At 49.5% G+C, this 1,609-nt stretch overlaps 1 protein-coding gene across 1 annotated transcript in view; it reads left to right on the forward strand.

Annotated features, from left to right (window-relative positions):
- Nucleotides 1-1,609, forward strand: part of LOC109319223 — a 32,307-nt gene that overhangs the window by 15,811 nt on the left and 14,887 nt on the right. Inside the window, exon 6 of the mRNA XM_019548735.1 lies at nucleotides 1,393-1,476. Within this exon, the coding sequence (XP_019404280.1) occupies nucleotides 1,393-1,476 (84 nt within the window). The remainder of the gene's footprint in view (nucleotides 1-1,392; nucleotides 1,477-1,609) is intronic.

Below are 1,609 nucleotides of genomic sequence, written 5' to 3' on the forward strand. Positions count from 1 at the left end.
TATTTTAAAATGTGAACATCTAAGGCATTCATTAATTTGATTTCAAAAAATATTTTTGTCCTGACTTACATGTGTTTGTGTAGTGTACATAGAGATGACTGCACAGTAGTTTAAAGTGAACTCTTACTCTTGTATATTGGTGGGGTATAGGTTTGAGGGGGGTGTGCGTATATTGGGTGAGGAAGCATGTAGGTCTGTGGATATGTGGGGTGTGGGTGGGCATGGGGTTTGTGGGGGCTGTGTGGAGGAAGGGTGGATTGGATGTGTGAGGGGGCTGTGGGGGGTCTGTGTGTATGGCAGTGCAAGGGGGGTGTGGGTGCGTGTATATGGTGGGGTGTGTGTGTGGGATGCACCCTAGAAACACACACGTACACACTCTGCTTCTGCTTACACACATGCAGACTCTGCCCCTGCCTGCACACATACATGCACTGCCTTGCCTGTATACACACACACGCATGCACTGCCCTTGCCTGCACACACAGACACTCTGCCCCTGCCCAAGCTTCCACGCATGCATGCACACATGCACACACACTCTACCCCTGCCTGCACACACACATGCACTGCCCCTTCGTGCACACACACACATGCACTGCCCCGTCTGTACACACACACATGCATACACTCTGCCCTTGCCTACACACATGGGTGTACTCTGCCCCTGCCTACACACACACACTCTGCCCCTCCCTGTGTGCGCACACATGTACACATACATATGCACACACACCCTGCCCCTGCCTGCACACATATGCACACATGCATGCACTGCCCCTGCCTGTGTGCATGCGCACCCCCCCCAAATACTGGCAGGGCCCTGTGCTGCAGTCTGGCAATGTAGCCGGGAGCCAGGTGTTGCCAGGTGTTGTGGTGGTAGGAAGCAGGCAAATAGCTGGGGGTGGGAGGGGCTCAGCTCCTGCCTTCTGCTGCCAGTTCCCCCTGGGTCCTACTACCTGTGGCTTCTGTTGTCTTTGAGAGGCAGTCAGGAGTGGAGAAATATTTTCTAAATTTTTTAGGGATCCCGCAGGCTGGATAGATGCCCTGGCAGGCTGGATGCAGCCTGTGGGCCATAGTTTGCCCACCCCTTAGCTAAGATCAGCTCTGATACCTGTGTCCAGGCTCTGAAGATTTAAATTCCAACCCACCTGGAGGTTTGGGTGAGAAAGTTGGGAGCTGGTTTTGAGGGGAAAGGGAGGCTGTTTTTCCTTTGTACCAGCAAAACGTTTTACTGAATGATGCATCTATTGCATGAGTTGGGTACTTTGTTGCATGTGTGCGTAGGAAGATAAATCCGAGTTGCTTGTTTTGAGACTCAGCCATCCCATGTATTAGGTTTTGTTTTTTCTCTGAGCGTGTTTATATGCATGTTTTTGTATTGCATTTGTTTAGGTGGAGGAACCGGACATCCTAAAGAGCAAAATGCTGAGTCTGAAACTGAACCATTTAATGAAATAAATAATGACCAGATACAAGGTAAGAATGCAGAAGTGTTATGAACGCGTTCACATTGTACAGCGCTTGTTCTTGGTCTTTTAACATTTCCATCTAAGTCCCTCTCCGTACTTGTATAGAAATACTTTTTAAAACCTATTGCCAGCTGGACCCT

The sequence above is a fragment of the Crocodylus porosus genome, unplaced genomic scaffold (genome assembly GCF_001723895.1).
Source record: "Crocodylus porosus isolate Cpor-Errol unplaced genomic scaffold, CroPor_comp1, whole genome shotgun sequence".
Taxonomy (NCBI): Eukaryota; Metazoa; Chordata; order Crocodylia; family Crocodylidae; genus Crocodylus; species Crocodylus porosus.